Source organism: Notolepis coatsorum (assembly GCF_963971535.1).
Source record: "Notolepis coatsorum genome assembly, chromosome: 17".
Lineage (NCBI taxonomy): Eukaryota > Metazoa > Chordata > Actinopteri > Aulopiformes > Paralepididae > Notolepis > Notolepis coatsorum.
In genome coordinates this window covers 47,749,184-47,771,397 of record NC_140181.1, presented here as the reverse complement: position 1 = coordinate 47,771,397, position 22,214 = coordinate 47,749,184, and the positions used below count along the sequence as shown (strand labels likewise).

At 41.9% G+C, this 22,214-nt stretch overlaps 1 protein-coding gene across 1 annotated transcript in view; it reads right to left on the bottom strand.

Annotated features, from left to right (window-relative positions):
• The window catches only part of nphp4 (nephronophthisis 4), a gene marked incomplete at both ends in the record, with an annotated part of 904,050 nt that overhangs the window by 364,195 nt on the left and 517,641 nt on the right, over positions 1-22,214 (bottom strand). The window contains 2 exons of the mRNA XM_084333446.1: positions 11,459-11,650; positions 16,882-17,045. Of these exons, the coding sequence (XP_084189572.1) occupies positions 11,459-11,650; positions 16,882-17,045 (356 nt within the window). The remainder of the gene's footprint in view (positions 1-11,458; positions 11,651-16,881; positions 17,046-22,214) is intronic.

Genomic DNA, 22,214 nt, shown 5'->3' with positions numbered 1-22,214 from the left:
GAAGCTATTTGGCATAGCAGAGGGGGCAGAGGCCAGGGACCCAGCTGGTTTCGTAGCTGCCTTCTTCAGCTCAGTGCCGATAACTTCCAGACCCCAGTCATTGTTGACCAAGCACATAGATTAGGAATAAAGCCAAATGATAAGAAGGATAGACCTTGCATCATGATTCTATGCCTTCACTATTCCTCGGACAGGGAGAAGATTATCTGGAAATCCAGGGAAAAGGGCAGCTTGAGCTACAAGGGATCCCTGGTGTTCATCCACCCAGACGTGCCCCAAGCGATTGCTAAACTCCGTGCAGCTTATGGTCGACTAAAAGCCAAGCTGTGCGAGGCTAAAAGCCATGACCCAGGTCTTGATTACAGTTTATACCACCAGGATGAACGGAATCCGCTACTGTCTCAACACCCCTGAGGCAGCCAAACAGTTCTACCAAAAGAACATAGCATCCAAGACAACAAAGGCTGAAGAAGATGCTTAGGCTGCAGGGACAGCTAACCTGTTAACCCAGGACCTATATTCCAGACAATGCTCAAACAGACTTGTTTCTCCCCATAAACATTATTTTGTTTGTGCACTAACTACTATCAATATTACATATGAATACAACAAGGACAAGACCAAGTTCACTCAATCCAGGTTCATATAGACCTCTGAGCCTTCTTAATGATGATACGAGGGCCATTTCATGTACTGTATGCATGAGGAGATATAATAATGATAATCTAGCGTTGATTTCAGGATGATTAGATAATCAGCCGAAAAATTACAACGTGATGACTGGATTACACTAAAATGCCTTTTTCTCGTCTTTTCCTGGAATTACTCAGAATCACCCAAACCATACTCATATTCAAAACGGTATAAAACGGAAATGTACGGATGAAAAAACAATCTGTTTTTTGCATGTTGACCAGAAGCAACTCACTGACAGTCGACGGCATTATTAGATCCATAGCTATAATATAGAATATAGTTTTAGGACTCACAAGTTTAGCATTCTAAAACTATATCCATTGAATAAAGACCTGGCGCTGAAGGGGAATCAGCGCCCCCCCTGCTGCTGGTGGTCAATGTGTTAAGAAAATACTTTTTTTTATAGTTTTTTCTTTTTTTTATATTCTCCCAGTAGAACCCTGCAGGATACGGAAATACTGTTATCTCTTGATGTGGAGAAGGCTTTTGACAGGTTAGAATGGGATTTTCTCTTCTCGACCCTGTCAAAATTAGGTTTTGGACCAACCTTCATCACCTGGGTTAAACTACTTTATGCCTCCCCATTGGCCTCTGTTCAAACTAACGGATACAGGTTTGAATACTTCCCTTTGAGTCGCTCTCCCAGACAAGGTTGCCCTCTTTCACCGCTCCTCTTTGCGTTATCTATTGAGCCACTTGCTATTTCATTGCGTGCTTCAGATACCTATACCGGTGTCTTCAGGGGAGAGATAGAGCATACAGTCTCACTTTACGCTGACGATTTATTATTGTACATATCCAACCCTTCCACATCTATCCCTAGTATCATGTCCACCATAGAGTTTTGGCAAGGTTTCAGGGTATAAGGTTTATAAACATTTCCAAAAGTGTTTTATTCCCTATAAATATGCAAGGCAATCCACAAACATTCAATCCCCAACCCTTTGATGTTACAACTAGCTTTTGATATTTAGGAATCATGGTAACCAAAACACTTAACACTTTGAGCGCCACACCGGGTTTTCCTTTTTACCCCCTTGATGCCACGGTACACGGCCCATGTTAACGTTAATATCGCCTAATCTATGTTTTAAATTATGCTATGTGTCTAATCTGCCCATCGCTTATCAAAGAATCATTTTCCAGTCAACATTGGCAAAGCAGATTGTGTTTTTATCGCTTCATTTCCTTTTTATAGCATTTTGAAAACCACTCTGTTTCGAAGAAAAAACAACACATTCCATGATAATCGCCTTTTACTGGAATATTCCAGAACGTTATCATTTGTCGGTCTATTTATGAATCGCTTTCAAATAAACGCTAGATGGTCGATAGTATATGTGTGCGCACGCACGCTCGTGCCGTGCGCTGATAATCACTGCTATTATTTCCTCATGGCTTTTACAGTGAAACAGCCATATCACATATAGTGGAAACGCTTATATCTCCATGAAAACGAGTCTGATTATCCTAACACTGATAACATAGATTCCTTACCTGACATCAGATGGTATCCAAATGGTATATTCCAATTCCTGATCACCATTCGAAAAAATCGATAAGTATATTGATCCAACGTGTGTACAGTATAACCCATGATCGCCGCGGCTCAGAGGCTCCAGAATGAACTCTGGTAACTCCGGCTGCATGGGTGAGAAGTAAAATGTGGACTGGAATATTTTTTTTCCCCAATCCATTTTCATTGAGTCCATTCCAAAAGGGTGATTTACCATCTGGGAGACGATAGGGGGCGCTTTTTTCACATCTGATCGCCGGCGGGCCCTGGATCTCCAACGGTAGGCTCCCATGATGCAATATGATTTCAGATCGCTAATAAAAAATAAAAAATAAAAATCCCAGAAAAGCTGTGACGTGGCTTTCAACGTCACAATCGTAAACCCGAGATTAGCCGCGAGTGTTAATGACTTATTCAAACAAAACCATACAACACTTTTTGAACGCATTGAACAGGATTTTACAAAATGGTCAAACCTTCCTATTTCACTTGCCGGTCGAATGAATATAATTCTAATTAATATCATTCCTAAATATCTGTTTCTATTCCAATGTATTCCAATTTGTATCAATACTTTTTTTTAAGAATCTAGATAAAAATCATTTTCAAGTTAATTCGGTATAAGAAACATCCCAGAATAAGGAAGGACATTTTACAGAGGCCTAAATCAGCCTAAATCATTTGTACTTCTCATATTTTATGATCAATGTAATAATACTATTGTTTAAAGATGCAGAGGGAATAAGGGAAGAGGACACAATTTGTGCTGGACGTGTATGAGAGCAAGAAGAAGAAAAAAAAAATATATATATATATCTAACCGTGACTAACCTTACTGTCATGCACTTGTCCTAATAAACTAACCTACACTTTAACACGCAACACTTTGATAAACATTGTTACTCAGCTGATAGAGTTGCACCCTTCTTGCTGTCTTGTCGTACATAACTTGTAAGTCGCTTTGGATAAAAGCGTCAGCTAAATGACTAAATGTAAAATGTAAATGTAAGAGTATCTGTTGTTGTTGTTGTTGTTGTTGTTGTTGTTGTTGTTGTTGTTGTTGTTGTTGTTTTGGTTTGTATGTTTGTGTAAATGTGTTTTGTCTGTGTTATAACAGTATGTACTGTATGGGGAAAGCTGATCTTTAAAACACTTGTAGGATTCCCAAGCTGTCGTTCCCTGGTGTTTTTACCCGAGGCCATATTTATGATTGTATTCTCAATCTCAGCCTGTGTAACAGGAGCATCAAGCACATCCCTACAAACCGAACTGACTCTAGGGAGGCTGAAGCCTTCAAAGATGTCCAATTCAGCTTAATTTTCATTGTTTACTGTACCATCGAGTTTAGAGTAATTTCTTAAGAATTGATTAATTATAGCTGCATTACATAGTAAGATACCATTCTACTTGTATTGCCCGTCTATTTTCTATTTGCTTTAGTCTATGAGCTCAGCCTTTTAACATCTTATTTGTTTGTTGTTGTTTTGTTTTTTATTTAAAGGGGCCATATATTTGGTATATAATGGGTTATATAACATATCAAATATACAATGGGTTTTGCCTAGTCTTTGTATGGATTTGGCAGTCTGAAATGTTATTTATGCATTGGGGGGAAATTACATAGGGGCTAATTGCTGTTTGGCCGGGTTATAAAGCCTACAGATTAACATGCCTAAAGAAGCTGTTCAGAATGATTGCCCTTGGTGATGTCATAAGGGGGACACACGCAATAGACCTGTTCACTGTTTACAAACATACCGTGTTCGAGCCAATCAGCAATACCAACTGAGTCACGTGACTAAGTTGGCCCGGACCTGCGCGAGCTTCTGCACTAAAATAATACGACATGGCTCTATGGAGAAACCATGACACTCCCCTGACTAAATTTTTTTTTAATGAAAACGGCTGGATGTCATTTAGCCAAATCAGCTAGTCTTTCACCTTTTACATAGCTTAGCTTTGGCAAGGATTTATTGTTTAGATCGCTAGCATGGCTAACAAATGCAAATATATTGTAGTCTGCCCCGTTGTTCTGACCAGGATTACATTCCTTTCTGCCCCGGTGATGCGCACGCACACTGAGTCTGACGTATGCACCGAACAGGTATATTCATTTGCTTTGATTAATCAATTCGCTGTGTTTCTTTGAGCCAGGAACACTTCCTATATAATGTACCGCCCCATTTGTGTGGGGTAGCCAGACAGGGACGGAAATCATTTATTTAAAATGTGTTGTGTTCAATACAAGGGAAGAAAGAGATGCTGGAAGAAAGTCATACATTTAAATTTTACATTTAGTAATTTAGCTGACGCTTTTATCCAAAGCGACTTACAAGTTCTGTACGACAAGTCATCAGGACTTGTTGTCATACAAAACTGTTGAAACGATATATACAGTAATATGTCCACTTTAAAGTGTGTCACCTGGTCTCCCCAGCTATTTGCACCGCAGTGATGTGCTTTTGTGTGTTATAATACTGTAGTGGGAGCATGAGTGCAATTTATTCCATTCCAGCTGAACTGCTAAGTGGAATGTTTTTTTATTACAGGATCCATGTGAAGTGTGGAGTGGCACGTTTATGATTCAATAACGTCGGGTTGAAAATGTCATTAAAATTGGCTGGGCTAAATCACAGCTCAGTCAATCATCCTCTGACACGGTTCCAGGAAAAACTAAAAATCATTACGCCACCTTCTGCCAGCTCCCACGTGACGGTTTCGCAGTTTCCTCAAAGTGACAAACCGGGGGACTCAATCACTTGTTAATGTATTAAATACTGGTGGAATAATCTTTCCCTTGAAGAAACCTCAGTCCGCAGTAAATTCAAAAAGGTAGCCCCTATCGTAACCACTATTGTAGCTAACACTGCATATATATATATATATATATATATATATATATATATATATATATATATATATATATATATATATATATATATATATATATATTATAGTATTGTGGTTGCTCTCAGTTAAATAGAATGATAGAAGGGGGTAATTCTATTTAATTAAAACACCTTATTTTCCAGGTAAAGGTGTTGAGAGGGTGTCTTCTCATCACCATACCTTTAATTGATCATGAGTGGATGGATTATGCTTCTTAATAATAATAAATAACAGATGTGTGGACTCGAGTCACATGACTTGGACTCGAGTCAGACTTGAGTCACAAATTTGATGACTTTAGACTTGACAAAATCAAAAAAGACTTGCAACTCGACTTTGACTTTAACACCAATGACTCGTGACTTCACTTGGACTTGAGCCTTTTGACTTGAGAAGACTTGATACCTTCCCCCATGCCCAACGATTAAAAAGTATGTTATTAAATGTGTCGTGAATTAATTCATTTCCAGCTAATCGACACTTCATTTTTCCCAGATCCACTTTGTTTGAAACAATCCGACAGCATACAATCAAGTTGCACAAGAGAACCACACGAAGAAGAAGTAACGTTACAATTCAGAACGACGGATCCAGTGGAAAAATGATGCCAAAAATTATTTTGTTTGCTTATAAAAATGTGGTGGTCAACAAAAAACGAATTGCAGTATGCAAAACGTGCAGGTCGAAAATCACAGACGGAGACGCAACAACTTCCAACTTCGTTCGACATTTGAAGCTGCACAAAGAACGGTAAGTAACTTGGCTTGCTAGCTAGCTAGACCAAAAACCACCTGGAGAAGAACCACAGAACAGGAGATGAATAAAGAAGGGCTGTCCTGACAAGATCTGGAGTGGAGGGCACACGACCGAAGAGGATGGAGGAACTTCGTCGATGGCCTATGTTACTTTGGGAATTTAAAGGCCTAACGGAACGTAGGCCAAGTGCGTCCACATTTTTATAGGATTCTATCACATTTTCATAACAATAGCACCCTGCGCCGTTTTCATTGAGGTTTCTTACAAATTAACGATGCTTTATCTTGTCCTTTATATGCCGATTATCATTAGAATCTTAAATTGTACCATATGTCCCCCTTTAGACAACATATGTAATGCTACCAGCGCACTTTTGTTAAGATAATTAGTTGGCCATTCGCGGTCGCTATACCGAGGTTGCAGTAATAGTTTAACGCTGTTCAGATCACGTCGGAGAATATAGACCCATCCCAGTGACCTGCGACCTGTGCTAACGCTCTTGGGAAATGCAGTGTTGTAGTTCTCAACATTTTCAGCCTTTAATTTTAAACCAATGCTGCCATCTACTGACAACAAAAAAGTGTTGTCTAATCGTCACCTTGAGAGCTACTTCCGTATACAGCGCCGCCCCAAACCCATTCTAGAGATTCCCACTTTTTGCTGGGAGTGGGGCGTGGCCGTATTTGGTCCCAGACAATAAGAGTGGCTGCAATTGGTCACCGTGACGTTAAGTAAGTAAGTAATGTATCGCTTGATGGATGGCCAGCAGTAGCCTAACATTACTGCTGCTAAAAAAAATATATTTTTATACAAACGTTAATGTTACTGTAACCACAGAGATATATATATATATATATATAGAGAGAGAGAGAGAGAGAGAGAGAGAGAGAGAGAGAGAGAGAGAGAGAGAGAGAGAGAGAGAGAGATAGAGAGAGAGAGGAGAGAGAGAGAGAGAGAGAGAGAGAGAGAGAGAGAGAGAGAGAGAGAGAGAGAGAGAGAGAGATAGAGAGAAAGAGAGAGATAGAGAGATAAAAGAAAGGGAGAAAAAGTACTCACACACGAATTAGAATAACTTGTGTGTCTACAGCAGGCCAACCGTTTTGTTTTTGTTGTTATATTGATGTGCCTTTCTCATGGCCCATGTATTTCCATGGAATTATTGGAAGTTTATTTGGAAAGTAATAAATAAAAAATTTCAAAACCATTCATGCATTACATTGTGTAAATGTAATATATTATTACTCTGTTGTTAAAATGGTACTACATTTGGTGAAGCGTGCATCATGACTAAGTTTAAGACTCGAAACTCAAAGGTTAGGCTTGGGACTCGACTTGGGACTCGTCAGTCTTGACTCGGTACTTGCCTGTCTTGACTTGAGTACCAAGACTTGAGACTTGCAAAACAATGACTTGGTCCCACCTCTGATAAATAATAATAAAAATAATAACCTTCATTGTATAGTACAATTCATATCACATATCTCAAGGCCCCTAACTTACACACACACAAAATATCAAACAGTGGGTGGCCCAAGCAAACTCCCAGCCAGTCCTTGATTCGGCACAGAATAAATTAACCGCAGAACACACGAACACACACACACACACACACACACACACACACACACACACACACACACACACACACACACACACACACACACACACACACACACACACACACACACACACACACACACACACACACACACACACACACACACACACAGTCTAGTTTTTAAAATAAAGTGTGGATTGGCTCCTCCTCCTTTGTCCGGTTTCATCAACCTCAAGTCTGCCTCAACCAGGAACACTAGAGGTGCGGCAAGGGGGGACTGTACAATCCCTTTCAAAAAAAGTGTATTTGGCCAGGCTGTCTTTTCATACAGAGCATCCCACCAATGGAACTCAATTCCTCAAACAATTAGAGTGTCCACATCATACCATTCATTTAAGTGCAGGGTTAGGGAATGGCTCATTGATAACCAGAACTGTCAACACTGAGGTGTCTATGTGTATATGTGTGTGTGGATATGGATATGGTGCGTCTGTCTATGTCTGGGTCTCTGTTTGCGGACGACTCAGCCCTGCTGGTCTCTGACAAGAACAAGTTACAGGTTGAAAAAACCCTCAGCTCAGAACTAGGCAAAATCTGCATATGGCTCGCTGATAACAAACTATCATTACACATGGGCAAAACAGAGTCCATTCTCTTCGGTTCAAATAACAAACTCAGCAAGACTGACGGCTTCTCAGTTACAGTGGGTGACAATATTGTCACAAGGAAAGAAGATATTACCTACCTGGGTTCCATCCTAGAGGCAAATCTTTCCTGTGACAAAATGGCATCCAATGTAATAAAAAAAAGTCAACCAACAAACTCGATTCTTGTACCGGATCTCCTCACTGGTAAACAAGAATACCCTGAAGACTCTAGCAGGAGCACTCATTCAAGGGTACTACGACTATGCTTGCACCTCATGGTACCAAAGCACCTCAAATGTGCTAAAAACAAAATTACAAACATCTCAAAACAAACTGGTCAGACTACTGCTTGACCTTACTCCTAGAACCCACCTCACCCATGCCCACTTTGACAACCTAGGATGGCTTAGAGTAGACGACAGAGTACAGCAACTTGCAATGGGCCTGGTCTACAAGATACACTACACGACCAAGGTACCCATGTACATGACAAAATACTTCCCAAAGGTCAGTGAATACCACGATCACAACACCAGAGGGAGCTCCACAAATCATGTTAAACCCAGATTCGGCTCAAACAAGGGACTAAACACGTTTCGCAATTATGCCACATCAATGTGGAACGCCCTACCCAAAGCTGTAAAGGAATGTGAATCACTACCCACTTTCAAAAACACTCTCAAAAAACACCTAAGGGAGACTGCAACTCGAAACTGGCCCCTGTAAATGTCCGAACACAACCCCCTCCAATGTACAGTAAATTACCAAGTATGGTCTTGTCAATAATCCAATGTACAGTTTTGTTTGTACAGTGTCCCCCACCCACCCCTCCTACCCAACCCCCCCCCCCCCCACACTCCTACCCAACCCCCCCCCCCCCCCCCCCCCCCCCCCCCCCCCGCCTCCAATGTACAGTCCCCCCCCACCCCCACCTACCCAATCCAATGTACAGTTTCTACGTCAAATGTATATACTCTTTTTTTTTTCTGGACTCTTTTTGTATCACAAACAGTACTGTAATTGCAAATCTGGTATGTCATAAATGTATAGATGTAGCAGTACTGTCTATCTGTATGTCATGTATGTCATATATGTTACGATGAATTGAAAATGGGGGACCCTGATGTAAACAAGACGAAAGTCTTTCTCTGGTCTGCATCCCCTTAACAATTGTATGTATTGAGCTGTACTGTACTGTACCCATTCTGCAATCTGTTAATAAAGTTTTCAATCAATCAATCAATCAATCTTAATATGTCATGATGTGCTCTGTCCTTGTGTCCATGACTGTATTGTGACCTGTATCCCTACTATGTCTATGTGCTTTTGTTGTGTTTTTATTCTAATGTATTTATCTTGATTTTATTCTGTTTTTATTGCTAACCCTTTTTTTACACCGGATTTTAGCCTGTACCTTCTGGCAGGGGGACTACAAATGGAAATTAGCCTTTTGGCTAAAATTGGGTGCATTTACATTGTAAAATGTTTAATTAATGTACACTGTCCCCCTTGAACAAATAAAGTAAACCTAACCTAACCTAACACAAAATATCAAACAGTGGGTGGCCCAAGCAAACTCCCAGCCAGTCCTTGATTTGGCACAGAATAAATTAACCGCCGAACAAGATTAGGGATGGAAACGATTGCTTTTTCTCCAATTCCCTCTGACGAGGAGATTAGCAATCAATCACCGCACATTAGATAAGGGGAGGGAGAAAAAAAAGGCATTTCTGAAAAAAATTAGGCGAGGCCCCGGCGAGCGCGGACGGAATCAGAGACAGCGATTTCCGAGTGGAATCTAATTAGGGCAGAGTCTGACCTCCCAGTCAATCACTGCGATTTGATATTCCACTGTTAAGAAGCCGGCCTCGCTCCGTCTTCACAGGGAAGCCGGCATTAATATTCATTCCGTAAACAGACAAGATTGATAATTACGCCGCCCGGGTGAGAGACAGAAATTATACCGCAGAGTCCAAGCGCATCACGCACAACAGACGCCTCCCGCTCTACAAGCGCCTGCTGCTCTACAAGCGCCTCCCGCGCAACAGACCTCCCGCACAACAGACGCCTCCCGCTCTACAAGCACTGTCGTCCACACCGCCGTACCCCGTTTGTCACGTTTATTGGGTTGTTTTGTCAAAGTAATTTTTTTCCACCAACGTCTCGCCGAAGCGAATCCCAGGTTTTCTCCACCCCGGTTCTCCAATTTGGTCGTGAAGTATATGGCTTTGACGTCGCGCTTGAGGTTGTTTTAGTGCCACCTTTAAAATAGTTTGCAAGTCTCCGACAATTACCACAGAGTGAGTAACACAGAGTGGGGTAAACTAGAATACACTGGGGTGTGTCGATGGAAATGGTGTAGTCTAAGCCTTTTAACACATCGGTGGTAATTGAGTCGGCATGGTAACCGTTCTGGATGTCTCTTGGCCTCTGTTCTCTTTCTTAGGGATATCAAAGTTATATCAATCAACCACCCCTCTGTCCTCTCCCACAACGCATAACAACTACAACGACGCAACTCATTTCTAACAGTGTGGTTCTTGAACCGAGGACAAAAGTGGTTCATAGTGGCTGAGAAACTTACAGACGGGGCTGATGAGGCTTTGATGCACATGACAAAATGTGAGTGGGATTTACTGTATCGCGTGGCTGACAGTGCTGATGACAAGATAGGAGAGAAAGAGGGTGTGTCTCTACCCATCTGTCTGCAGGCTCCTCCAGTGTCAGGGTTTGACAGGGGGGATGAGGGCTCCAGGGTCTGTGTGATGGGTCTTTGACAGGGCCGCTATTGAGTGCGTGGCGACAGGAGTGTATGTGTGTAGCTACGCGTGTGTGCCTGACAAGTCGAAGCGGAAGTAAAGGATGACTGGCAGGGCTTTATGCCTAGTGGAAGTGCACTGAAGTCATCTTGGCCTTGCATCAAAAAAATAAGTGGAAAAAAAGCACAAGGCAGTGTCCTTGACTGTTGGCCAAAATTCACAAAGGATATATCTATTCCTACAGGTGGTTAAGTGGCACGCCTGCTCCATACAAAATAAGACATTGACCATCTGCAGTCAAATCAAACGGAGAGCGTAGTTCCACATTTCGAGTTGTACAGGAAAGGTAGAGCATCGCAGCACCTATGATGCTGACATTTCTTCCTGACGAACACCTTTGATGATAATGTCATTCGAACACGTAACTTGACATTTCACACCCTCATTCTCGGCATAGCAGGTCAAATCCATAGTGATCTTACTGAAAATCATGCAGAAATGCCGTTTAGCGTCCGAGCTGCTGGTTGAATCAATACCAGCCACAGGGTAAAAGCCTCCCTACCCAGAGACCACTGATAACACACAGACCCCCCTGCGCTGAAGCAGATACCGTGACCAGTGCACGCTGTGGGTTCACCTGGAAAATGCCAGAAACTGGAGCACCAGCAGGCTGCCCTGGAGAGGGTCAGCCTCCTCTCGCTGGGGGTTAAAGTGCACCGCTTCTGCTGGGTCCAGGACCTCTGCCACCTCCCCGTTGCGGTCCAAGATGTCCGGGAAGCCGGCAGAGAAGAGGTAGGCCAGGACGCTCCTGGAACTGACAGAGCAGGAGCTGGAGGGGCACACAGGTGAGGGGAGGGATTAATAAGAGGAATCAGAATCAGAAAGGTCTTTATTGACCTCATACACATTTTCACATACAAGGAATTTGTTTTGGTCGTTTTCGGTGCAACATTAACTCTTTAATTGCCACCGAGATATCTCGGGTTAACTCGCCATGCGTTGGATGCCAGAACCCGAGATATCTCGGGTTTTGATAGTTTTTTCTTTTATTCACTATTTTCATTCATTATTCATCCATTGACCTCGGTGTTGCCATATGAAAGGATTTTGAGATCGCCAAAGTGCAATACCGGCCGCATCATGCCAGATGGCAGTGTCGCCCACCCTTTAATCGTGAGTTAAAAGAAATAGTGGCGTTAATAGAATCGGGCATTAACACGTTAATACCGTGTTAACTGACAGCCTTAACCTGTTAAGTGGTAGCCCTATTTTCAGAAATTTCACCTAAGTATGCCTAAGTAAATGGAAGATTGCTCCACTTCTGCAAGGTCAATTTGCATGTTCTTGGTATCTAGGAACATCTAGGGACCTGGGGGTATGTGTTTCCAGTGTCAGGAATATTGTGTCTGTTACTAGGCTTGAGTAAATTGTAATGAAGAAAAGGAGAATATAAATTATGATTTATTTTTGCATCTTTGACGGTGAATAACACCATGTTAAATCTGCGGGGTAAGAGATTTCGCTCACTGAGCTCATTCACCACCTTATTGAGATCAAGTGTAAAAAAAATCTAAGCAAATGAATAAAGGGAAGATGATTAAACAGAAGGATTTGTAGATACAGTAATAAATGATAATCGATTTTAATTATGAATTCATATTTGACCTTGAACTTGACCTTGACCTTATTATGGCCAAATCATAGGGAAAAGGCTCCTCTTTCCAATGGCAGGGTTGAATCTGGATTTAGTCATTTCCTTGCGGTTTTACGATAAAAGAGATATAATTAGCATTTTTCCGATACATTCGTATTTCCAATAAATCGTATAAAACATCGGTAAAAATGAAAATATACACTTTGACTACTGTTTTGATAGGGTTATGTTCTTTACTATTGGCTAAAAACATTAACCTCTTAACATTCAAGGGCCCACATGTGGGCCCTCATGAGGACAATTCACAATGCCACTTTGCCAACCTCTAGTGGCTCAAGTGTGCATTTATTTTAATACAATATATATAGAATTAAAGCCCTATTTGTTGCCTGTCGATTGCCCTTTTAGGTGACAAAATCCGTTCAGCGGTTCTCGAGTTACATGCCGATATGTGAGGCGTGCCCCAAAGTACGCAAAAGTACACATTAGCACCCCCGACTCCCAGGGCTCTAGCTCCGTCAATCATTTGGCGATCTCGGAAATCTTTGCACAGGGTTGTAGCCAATGAGTGTGGCTTTCCAATGATACCCCATATGATATGATAATTGGGGATCTAATACGGTCTCTAATGATCGATTTATGATACAAAAAAGCAGCTTACAGCTTAACAGGTTAATATATATACAGTATATATAAACAGATTATGTACAGGTATATACAACTAAATTGATTTGTTATCCCTCCATACATCTTTAACCTATGTCACTGTTTCTATTTAATTCATGATTTTGGTTATTATCAACCTATGTTTCTATTATGTTAGCATCATATCAATCGATGTCGACTAAAGGATATCTTTGACTGTTGGATTGAATTGCAGCCAGGATAGCTCCAGTCAACTCAAGCTCCTGGATACGATTGTATACAAAATATATCAGCATCTTCCTTTTTACGAAGTGCCCCTTTAAACTTAATTGAACGTTTTTTTTTTTTTTTTTTTTACCGCAGCTAGGGGTGGGGGGCCATGTTCAGTTCAGTGTCCGCGCTGCCACGACATAATTTACTAGCATAACATGTTATGAGGGTAATTTGTGATTGCAAAAAGGAGGCGGAAGGAATGTTTAAATGGGGGTAAGGAAGGCTAGTTCCATAGTGGGTGGTGAGCTGGATAATCTAGAGGTGGTGGGTGAGAGGAGGATGAGGAAAAAGCTAGAAGCCATCCTGGAGAACCCCCCCCCCCCCCCCTCTATGAGGACCTAGCCAGAATGAAGAGCACGTTCAGCCAAAGACTCATACCCCCCTGACACACCACAAACCGCCTGGGCCGGTCCTTTATACCGGCAGCCATCAGGCTCTACAACCAAGGGCTCGGACGCCAGCTCTGTGGTCAGGAGAACTATCATTGTCAGAACTCGGGACGTGAGAACTCGAGACTCATATCCACGTGCACTCACTGGACGATCTTGTTTTTTGTACTTTTTATATTGTATTTGTATTTATATTTTATATTGTATCTATAGTGTATATAGATACTGTGGACTGTGAAGCTCTGTACCCCCCCCCCCCCCCCCATGCTGCTTTGACACCTGAATTTCCCAAAGCGGATTAATAAAGGATCATCTTATCGTATCTTAGGAACCCCTTTGTTGTTCGTCTCAGCCATTCTAGGAACAGCAAGGTGTGTATGATAACTCCAATTCCAACTCAAGGTGTTTTTTTACATTCAGGGAGATAACTTAAATTGGTTGGCTTTGTGTCATCCCGCCAAACTCAACCTGTATTTAAATACTCAGGTGGACTTTCCAAAATGTGGTAAAACAACAATGTGGCGTTATCCGTCTAGCAACGCAAACGCATATGGCAGGAGATAACTTAAATTTGTTGGCTTTGTGTCATCCCGCCAAACTCAACCTGTATTTCAATACTCAGGTGGACCTTCCAAAATGTGGTAAAACAACAATGTGGCGTTATCCGTCTAGCAGTGCAAACACATATGGCGGAAGAGAACGGGCGCCTGGGGACTTTCTGCCATAATTGGTAGTTATCTCTAATCATAGGGGCCACCTGTTTTGCCCACAACCATGGTAACATCCATAACTTTTACTTTTTCCAATGATGACATCAAATACTTTGTGCATGAGAGCAGGGGCACAGATGGCTGGCTAAAGTGCAAGCACATGGTAAATTAAAGATAATGTTTTTATTTATCGTGATGCTAAAACGGATAGTGAATGTTTCTGGTCTAAAACGTCTTACTTGTGGGAGAATTAAGCCTTCATAAAACTAATTACAGCCCAGGCGTTTTTAAGACAACAATAGACTTCATCAAATGAGCACGTTTTCTTCCATGGCTGTATCAATTTCACGCTTTCCCCCCTCGCCAAGAGTAATATCTTAATTCAGCCCCACACGATTAATATTCCAGCCGTCATTTTCATTTCAAAGTGCCGTTCCATTAGACACACGCTGCAACTTAAATTAAAGTTCTGCAGAGTTCATTGTTCCACTTCTCAATTAAGTGGGTCATTCCACACACCAAAGACAATCTAAAAGTGGGTCATTCCACACACCGACGAATGCCTATGTTTTGACTTGATGATTGTGAGATACCTTTAAACAGATGTTTACTTACAAAACTCTATGCTCTTATGCAGTTGCTTGTTTGCGGGTTTTGCTGCGTCTGTTGAATGTATTTCTACTATAATGATATCCTCTTCGAACACTGTTGGTAGCTAACGTAAGTTCATTCCAAAGCCGTGATTGTGACCAACGACATTTGCTCACAGCTGTGTTAACTCATTGTCCGCCACGTTGGGAACGGGATATGACTATGTGCTGCCAACGCATTAAACCTATGGAGTACCTCACGTTGTTTGTAGGGCTATAACTATTTAAATATTATAGCTATATATGCAATACTATGGTCCATTTGGCATCGAGTATCTATCGTTCAAGATGTGAAAAAGGAATATTTTTTCCATCCATACATTCCCGTTTTATACCGTGGTGAATATAAGTATGGTTTTAAAGCGGTTTAGGGTAATTCCTGGGAGGCTAGTAATATACTGCGACACATATTATACTTAATCCATTGGCATTTCGTCCCTATACACGCTACAATAAAAAATTCAAATGCATATGATCGGTATATTATGTTCCATCATGCATGCATGCATGAAAGGGGGGGGGGGTCGTTTCTGATTAATTGATTGTCAATAACAGCATTCGTTAGTACAACAGCATACGCTGATCAGGGCGATGGCTATGAAAAAAATGCACAACCAAGCTGAAATTTACGTTAAATCGGCCGGTGAGATTACAAAAAGAATATTCCAATTATTTGATTGCCATCTGCTAGATCATATGTCCATTTGGCCCACGCCATAACCCCCCACAGCATAATGAATCTGGCGTCCCGAAAGCGATTCAATGCGATCAGGTATACCCCTCAGTCCACATTACTCAAAAACTCCGCCCGGAGGAATTTCAATGATACACAGAGTCATACACAGAGTCAGAAAGGAAGTGCGACATTGGGCGCATACCACCAGGTGGCGGTATTGGACCTTTGCGATCTCAGACACATTGCATATGGTACCACAGTCATCCTGGGTGATTTATGAATGGAAATAGCGAATAAAAGAAATAACGATCCAATAACGTATATACGTGGTTGGCGTTATTCCATTGGCGGACAGACACGTATTAAATCGTTGTTGGCGGCCATTGAGTTAAGGAACAATTGTTTACACTGAGAGCATTGCTCGAAAGTGGCAATTAACAGCTGACAAAAAAATATTGCTTTAAATTGTCTCAGAGCAGAATTATCCATTATTGACTGTATACTAGCCTGTATGCTGCCAATTACAGCAGTCGAGTGATCGATCCCTGGGTAGACAGCCATACAGTGGAGCAGTGTGGTGTAATGGAAGCCTGCACAAGGATTTGGACTGAGATAAAAGGCCAGATAAAACCAGCTGGTGTCCAGAGCTGACGTGTGTAGCGAGCCGCAGTCAATAGTGGCTTTTTATCACACATGAGATACTTTACAGCCATGCCGCTTATAAGCGCTACCAGGTCTTACTGTATAGTCTGTGTGTAATCAGTCGCCTCTCTGACTTACCTCCATTCAATAACAACAATTGCCGATAACTGAACAGCTGGTGTGTAGCTGATGCTATCGGCCCAAAACTCACACCGGAAAAGGTCAGCGAGGCGCCATTTCCCCAGGGGGGTTTCGCACAGCGCCTCAACCGTCTTCACATCGACAGTGCACGTCATATCACGTCAGAAAACAGCATCACATTTGCTCTACACCAATAAGCCCCCTAGGCGTCTGGTAGTGGGCCGCAAACGGCTCGGACCAATGCGCGAAAGCCATGACGACGGCTATCTCGAGTGCTCACCGGGGTAGGTGCATCCCCAGGGTGATGACGGGCGCATGGACAGGGGCGTAGGGGAGCTCCTGGAGTGGCTGGTCTCCTCTGTCATCACAAGGCAAGGGTGATGCGTCCCCGTCCCACTGGAGATCCGCTTCCAGGTGTGCGATGTTGCCGGCCGCCGGGCACGCCTGGAGCCGCGTGGGGGAGGAGATAAAAGTAAGCTTTATCAGTCAGTTAAAGAGAAAACAGTGATCCAGAAAAAACATGCACCAGCCAACATCTCTAATCTAGCCACAGTTATCTCACTGGGGCTTTGGGGTAGGATGGGAGGTCTATAATGTATTATATTAGCTTACAGAGTGATATTGATCTATGTGGTGTTGTTTTAACTACTGTGCCACAGTTCTGTGATCATTTATGCTCGTATCGTACTTACTGGTGTTGCGCAGAGTTGGCCTGCTAAGTAGCAAGAGGCATGTTTATCTTGGTTTTTGCAGGACACATTCTTGTGTCAGCGCCAATCGTCTAATCGTCTCAGACAAGGGCCTTCTCCTGTCACTCCATATCTCTGCTGCTTATTATAGGAGATGTTCAATGTAACCGTCCAGTATGTACTAAACATCAAATCTGAACTTCAATCAAACTGAATATCACTTGAAGAATCCTATTGTAGTGTTAACACATCCAGTGCCGTTCAGCAGAGGGCGCTGTTGGCCGTGAGTGCCAGTGCTCTGTTCAATGGGGATAAATGCCGGTGTTTGCAGTGCTAAACCTATATTAAATATTATAGCTATGGATGTAATAACACAGTCGATTGTCAGTGAGTTTCTTCCGGTCAACATGCAAGAAACAGATAATTTTTTCATCCACACATTACCGTTTTATACCATGGTGAATATGAGTATAGTTTTAGAGTGATTCTGTGTAATCTCTGGAAACGACGCCAAACAGCGTTTTACTGCATTTCATTATAAATCGTGCCATTTCTCGCTTGGATCAATAATCAATCTGAAATCAACACTAGATCATCGGTATTATGTTTCATCATGCATGCAAGAAAGGGTGGGGGGGGGGGGGAGGTCGTTTTACTATGCTTCGATCGCCACCAACGGGACACGGCCCACACACACCACAGACACACGCTCCGATCGCGGGAAAAAAAAATCATCGGATCAACGCAAGATTGATAACATATAGTCCTTACCTTGTCTATGATGTACTGCAAAAAGAATAATCCAATTATCTGATCGCCATTCCAAATACTGATCGCGATCTTGTGTCCAACGTAATCCAGCATTGAACATGAACGGGGGGGGGGGGGGGGGGGGACCCTATAAGCGCTTGTCTTGTCGGAGTATTTAGACCCCGCCTGCACACCGCAGCTCGGCCCAGAAAACAAACCACATCGTTTCAAATGGAGTGCAATAGCGGGCGCAATAGCGATTAAATGAATGGCAATAGCGAATAAAAGAAATAACGACCCAGAAACAAGAATCTTTGTTTTTCGGCACTCAACCGTTGGGCCACAGAAATGAGAATTCTCGTGAACGGCAACCAAAGGGTTAAAGTAGTGTATTTTCTATGTTGCTTTTCAACTCCCCCCTTTGATGAATAACGACACTAAGTACCAAAGCCAATAAACGTCCCATTAGCTTGCAGAGGACCACATAGCCTCTTCCTCAATTTGGGGAAACATTAGCCCCTTCCCCTATCGTCATTGACAATGTGCAGCTGGGGAGGTATTAGCACCGATGATTAGCCACAGAGAGCTAATGGTGGCGTTTTACAGTCTGCCACTTTCCCTGGTATTTGATGAATGGCGGGGGAGCCGTGGCTGGGGGACCGATCGGTGAGGAGGATGCATGGCCGGGGCGTTACGAGGCCTTCCATCAAGTGCGCCTGGTAATAACCTAGAGCAAAGTCACGGTGTGACGTGGTGACAACATACCAGCCCTGTTTCTCCATGATGAAAGTCTATACAATAACCTAATGGGCTGGGACAAGAGGGGGGGTGCAGAAGGCCTCCCTGCGGTTAATGAGCGAAAAAGTAATGGCTTTACACTTTGTTTGAACCCACCGTCACCGGGCCTACCCTGAGGTTGTAGGTCAGGAGAACCATTTGCATTTCTGTATTTAGAGACGTTGGCGTCTGGACTAGAACAAATGTATGTTTGAACAAAAAACCAAACAAAAAAGGTGTATAGGGATGAGTTTAACTCAATGTGTACAGTGTGGCACTAACACTTATAGCCTTTACATGCACGCCCATATACTGAGGGAATAGTGAAGATGTTTGAGTATTTCTTCTTCAACAGCATCATCATTTCCTGTTCATAATGACCTGAACACTTGGGATATTCCAACATTAGCCAAAATATGCAAGTGTGCATGTTAGAGGTAGAATCTGTAATGTCGAACAGCGACTTCTAGGCAAAAGAGCCTTGCTTGTTATTGCACATAGTTTCCATTGTTTTGGTCTGCTGTGTGGGTGGAGTTGAGTGGGGAGAGGGGACCTCAAGCTCTGCCAAGACAGTATAATAAGTTACTCAACTCCAACACACACATCTAACCAAAACAATGGCAAAAATCATAATCACGATTATTTTGATTAATATTGAAGTCACGATTATTAAACACGATTACTGTTTGATTTGAGAACATATGATGACGACTGGATTTGTTTTACCTTTCTTCTCGACCAAAGGCTGCTTTTCTGTCAACATCTATATAAGTTACAATGTTTCAAAATAACTGGAGAAAAATAACTCCTCAGCTCTCAACACAAGCTGGAACTACTGTTTGGGCCTGAGGAGCGGAGCACACCACTGTGCAGGAAGAGTGCGCTGCATTTACAACACAAGACAAACAGAGCGTGCGGCACAATAATAGTTTTATCTCGATTATCTTGTTCATAATCGTGGGAAGCCAAAATCGTAAATGAAGTTGAAACATGATTAATCGCCCAGCCCTACAAAATATGTAAACAAAGTGCAATAGCAAGTGGGGCTCTTTTGCCTAGAGGTCCCTATTTGATGACGTTACAGATTCTACCTTGGGTAAAAAATATATGCACTGATTTTATTTGATTTTCATTTGTCTCAAACATAAAAACATAAAACAAGTTTAAAAAACAAAAGGGTAAATAGTCAAAGACTATTTCCATACAATAAGTGTTCGAGAAGGAACAGGCAGTGGCGAATCCTTATGGAAGCCAACTGAAGCCATGCCTCCCTAATAAAATATGAATTAATATCAAATATGAAATATGAAAAAAAAAAATATATATATATAATTTTTTTTTAATATAGTTTACATTCTTTTTCATCTGTGCATCTGTGTTATAATTTTTTTTTCTTTTTAAATGTCTCCCTCTTCTCCTTCTCACTCCCTCTAACACACTGTCAGACTCACTGCTCACTGCAGCTATAGAGGAGAGGAGGCAGGGGGTAGGTGTCTTTCTCCAGCCTCAACCATGTGATTCATGTATCTAGAGTCCAAATCCGATCCTAGCCAATCAGATTCGAGCTGACTGCCACACCCTAAAAGTTTAAAACGGGGCTGTGAGAAGAATCCTGAGTGTGGCCTCCCCTCTGCACACCTCCCCTCTGCACTCTGAACATTGTATTAACCCGTGACTGCTCCCACGAGCCGAATATTGCCCCGATCCTCGCGAGATTAAATCCACGGGTACCTCTCGGCGTGCCGAAGCTTTTCCTAAATCACTTCCATCATCGAAAACGAGGGGAAAAGGTCGGCTTGCGACCCTGAAAATGTCGCGTGATTTTAAAAACGCTGTATTAAGTGAGCCTATTATGGGATCCACGCAAGCTTTCTATCGTGGAAACATCTGGGCGTCCCGCAACTTTTACTCATTCACATGTAGCCCCGAAAATGCTTAGAAAAGGAAAACCGAAAGCGAAGCGTGGAATAAACTCGCCGAAACGGAAAAGTGTCCCACGGGCGCGCCGTGATTCCGATCCGTATGAAGATATTCACGGCCATAGAGGAGACCGTGGGACACCTTTTTGCAACCAAATATGTGTCTCGAATTTGCTCCCACGCGGCGCGCAAAATCGTGCAAGGAAAAATCGGACCAAAAATGAACCAATGCTCCAGCAGTATTAATGACCCTGATGTAAACAAGACAAACGTCTTTCTCTGGTCTGCATCCCCTTATACAATTGTGTGTATTGAGCCGTACTGTATTGTACCCATTCTGTAATTTGTTAAATAAATAAAAAGAAAGTTTGACTGGCCGCCGAGCCATACTGTAGTGTACATGGTGACTGCTTGACTTAAAAAAAATTAAAAATAAATATTAATAAAAATATTTAATACATTTTTTTTTAATAATTTTTTTTTGGCTTCCCCTGTTATTTTACCCACGCGACGCCACTGGGAACAGGGGGAAGTAAAACAACTTATCGAGCCCAGCCCCTGCCTTACAATATTTGACATTATAATTCAATACAAATACAAATAATATAACAAATAATGAAAAATAAAATAAAAGTACAGTTTTTTATATATCCAAATATCCAAATGAGAAAAAATATGTATTAGGCAGTCACATTACTGCTCAAGCTCCTCTCTCTTATATGTGTCCATAAGCTACCTTTAAATTGATTGATATTTTTGCTTAATTTTATACTTGCATCCAGACCATTCCAGAGTGATACCCCACAAACTGCAATGCACATACTTTTAAGAGTTGTACGTACCATAGGTTGCTCTAAAATTATAAACACTCTAATTTTTTTTAATGTTGATGATAGTATAAGGTGCTTAAATTATAGTATGATAGTATAAGGTGATAAAAGCATCAACAGAGTGATATATATATAGGGTATTTTATACATTTTAATGACAGAAATATATTACATTCTTTTTTTTCGGGAGTAAATTCTGTGCTCATTTTATGCCTGTATATTATGCCAATTATATGTGTATTTTGTGTCTACATCACTGCTGTGAAGCACTTTGTACAAACCACCACAAGGTTCCTGACGTTGAGTGGCTGTGCCTAAATCAAAGAGACATATCGGCACATTTGGGTTGGAACCGACAGCATAGAAGCATGAAAAGTGGAAGGTAAATCCCAATATTACACTACAACATATTTATCTGTTCATAGATAAGCGGTGTTCCATCCCATCTTCACACCATTTCTGTTGTGGAGCATGTCGGTTACCAATTGTACAGTATGCATCCTTGTGGGCTGCTCACGGTCTAAATTAGCGAAAACAAGGCGTATTTCCAAGGCGAACCGACTACCCTGCTGTTTCTCAGCTGCAAACACAATAGCGGTGAGAGAAAACAGGTTCCCCCCTTGCAAGGTTTCACAGGATTATTCAGCG